Source organism: Poecilia reticulata, linkage group LG12 (assembly GCF_000633615.1).
Source record: "Poecilia reticulata strain Guanapo linkage group LG12, Guppy_female_1.0+MT, whole genome shotgun sequence".
NCBI classification, from domain to species: domain Eukaryota; kingdom Metazoa; phylum Chordata; class Actinopteri; order Cyprinodontiformes; family Poeciliidae; genus Poecilia; species Poecilia reticulata.
Genome location: NC_024342.1, coordinates 26,255,074 through 26,256,772, shown reverse-complemented (window position 1 = coordinate 26,256,772; position 1,699 = coordinate 26,255,074). Strand labels below are relative to the sequence as shown.

The window sequence follows — 1,699 nt, the reverse complement described above, 5'->3', positions numbered from 1 at the left end:
TTGGGATGCTTTAGCATTAGCGTGAAGGTTCAAACATTTCAACCTGGATGGACAGTATTTATGTTAGCTTTGTGAATTAGCCGCAGGTTGGTTCATTAGCATGCTAGCGACGTGGTGAAGCTCTGAGCTCCAGCTTCATTCTGTGAGCAGAGGAATAAATAATCGATCCTGACAGGAAGTAAAATCTGATCCAGGTTCAGCCGTGAGCCTGGAGCCGACCGGCTTCCTGTTGCTACAGAACAAACAGAATTCCCGACCCGGTTCCGCTCGGGCCTAATCCCTGTGGCGCCCGGAGCGCCGACTCAGCAGGGAGCATTACGGCTCGGTCAGCGGCGCCGCCTCTGACATCACGGATCGCCACTGAGCCAGAAAACAAATTAAACGAGTCGCTGCAGAGATGGGTGGAGTTTGAAGGATTCCCTCTAGAGGTCTGTGTTGCAGCACCTCTGGAAATCCCTCTGACTGAAGACATTCTGTTGTTTTATGGCTCATGAGTTCCTGAACCTCCACTTCCCTGTAAAAGCAGGAACAGAAACAGATAAAACAACCTGAAGCAGATTGTGAATCTTTCCGTTTCCAGGACGACCTTTCAGACGACGACTTCAGGTCCAAGGTCACGCAGGTGCATCAGGTGAGGTCGGGCCGGCCGGCGGAACCTCGCGGCTCCGCAGGCGTCCCACACAGTTTGCCGTCTTTGTCCAGGACTTCTCCCTGGAGACGTTCGGCGGCCCGGTGTTCGCCGCTCTGCGCGCGTCGCTGGGGATCACGGAGGACGAGTATCTGCAGTCTCTGTGCTCGGAAAGCTGCTACCTGCAGTTCATCAGCAACTCCAAGAGCAAAGCCGACTTCTTCCTGACGTGAGTCTGCAGCTCGGTCAGCGGGGAACTGACCGCAGAGCAGCCGCATGCTAGCACTGTAGCATGCTAGCACTGTAGCATGCTAGCAAGGTTTTCAACCACTACAAAGTTATCAGCTAATGCTAACAAATAATGTCACTAGCATAGCTGCTAACGTTGGTCATTCTTAGCTATTGGACTTTTTTCAGATGTTTGTTGCTACAAGCTTATGAGCTAAAGTGAACAAAATAGCTTTTATTAGCGTAGTCGCTAACGTTAGTGTATGGTAACTTTGGTTAGCTATCATGCTAACAGTAGCAGGTGTTTATTGACTCTGTGTTTTTGAACCTTCAGAAATGATAAACGGTTTTTCCTGAAGACTCAAAACAAACGAGAGATTAAATTCCTTCTGTCCAACCTGAAGATTTACGTGGAGCATCTGAGGAAGTTCCCACACTCACTGCTGGTCAAGTTCTTAGGTACCTGACCTTTGACCTGACCTTTAGCCCCAAACAGCAGATGGAGGACGTTAAACATGATCCTGTGAACTCGATGATTCTCTTGTTTTCCTTTCAGGAGTCCACCGGATCCGGATCCCGCCCGGTCGGAAGGTAAAGATCCGTTTTGACCCGGTTCTCTGGTTCTGAACGTCAGGAACTGAGGAATCTTTAAACATTTCTCCTTGGAAAAAAGGGATTTGTTTCACTCCAAAATGTATCAAAACAAATTAAAATTCAGAAAACAAAATGTGATGTTTGTGTGAAAAACTTGCTAATGCTAACTGTGTTTTAACATCCAGGTTTAGTCAGTTTCTGCTAATGCTAACGCTAATGCTAACTGTATATTAGCATCCAGGTTTATTT

General features: G+C 47.8%; 1 protein-coding gene across 2 annotated transcripts in view; it reads left to right on the top strand.

Annotated features, from left to right (window-relative positions):
* The window catches only part of LOC103474111 (phosphatidylinositol-4-phosphate 5-kinase-like 1), a 6,331-nt gene that overhangs the window by 2,019 nt on the left and 2,613 nt on the right, over positions 1 to 1,699 (top strand). For both annotated transcript variants that reach the window (XM_017307949.1, XM_017307950.1), the window contains exons 2-4: positions 581 to 857; positions 1,191 to 1,315; positions 1,413 to 1,447. In XM_017307949.1, coding sequence (XP_017163438.1) covers positions 581 to 857; positions 1,191 to 1,315; positions 1,413 to 1,447 — 437 coding nt within the window. The remainder of the gene's footprint in view (positions 1 to 580; positions 858 to 1,190; positions 1,316 to 1,412; positions 1,448 to 1,699) is intronic.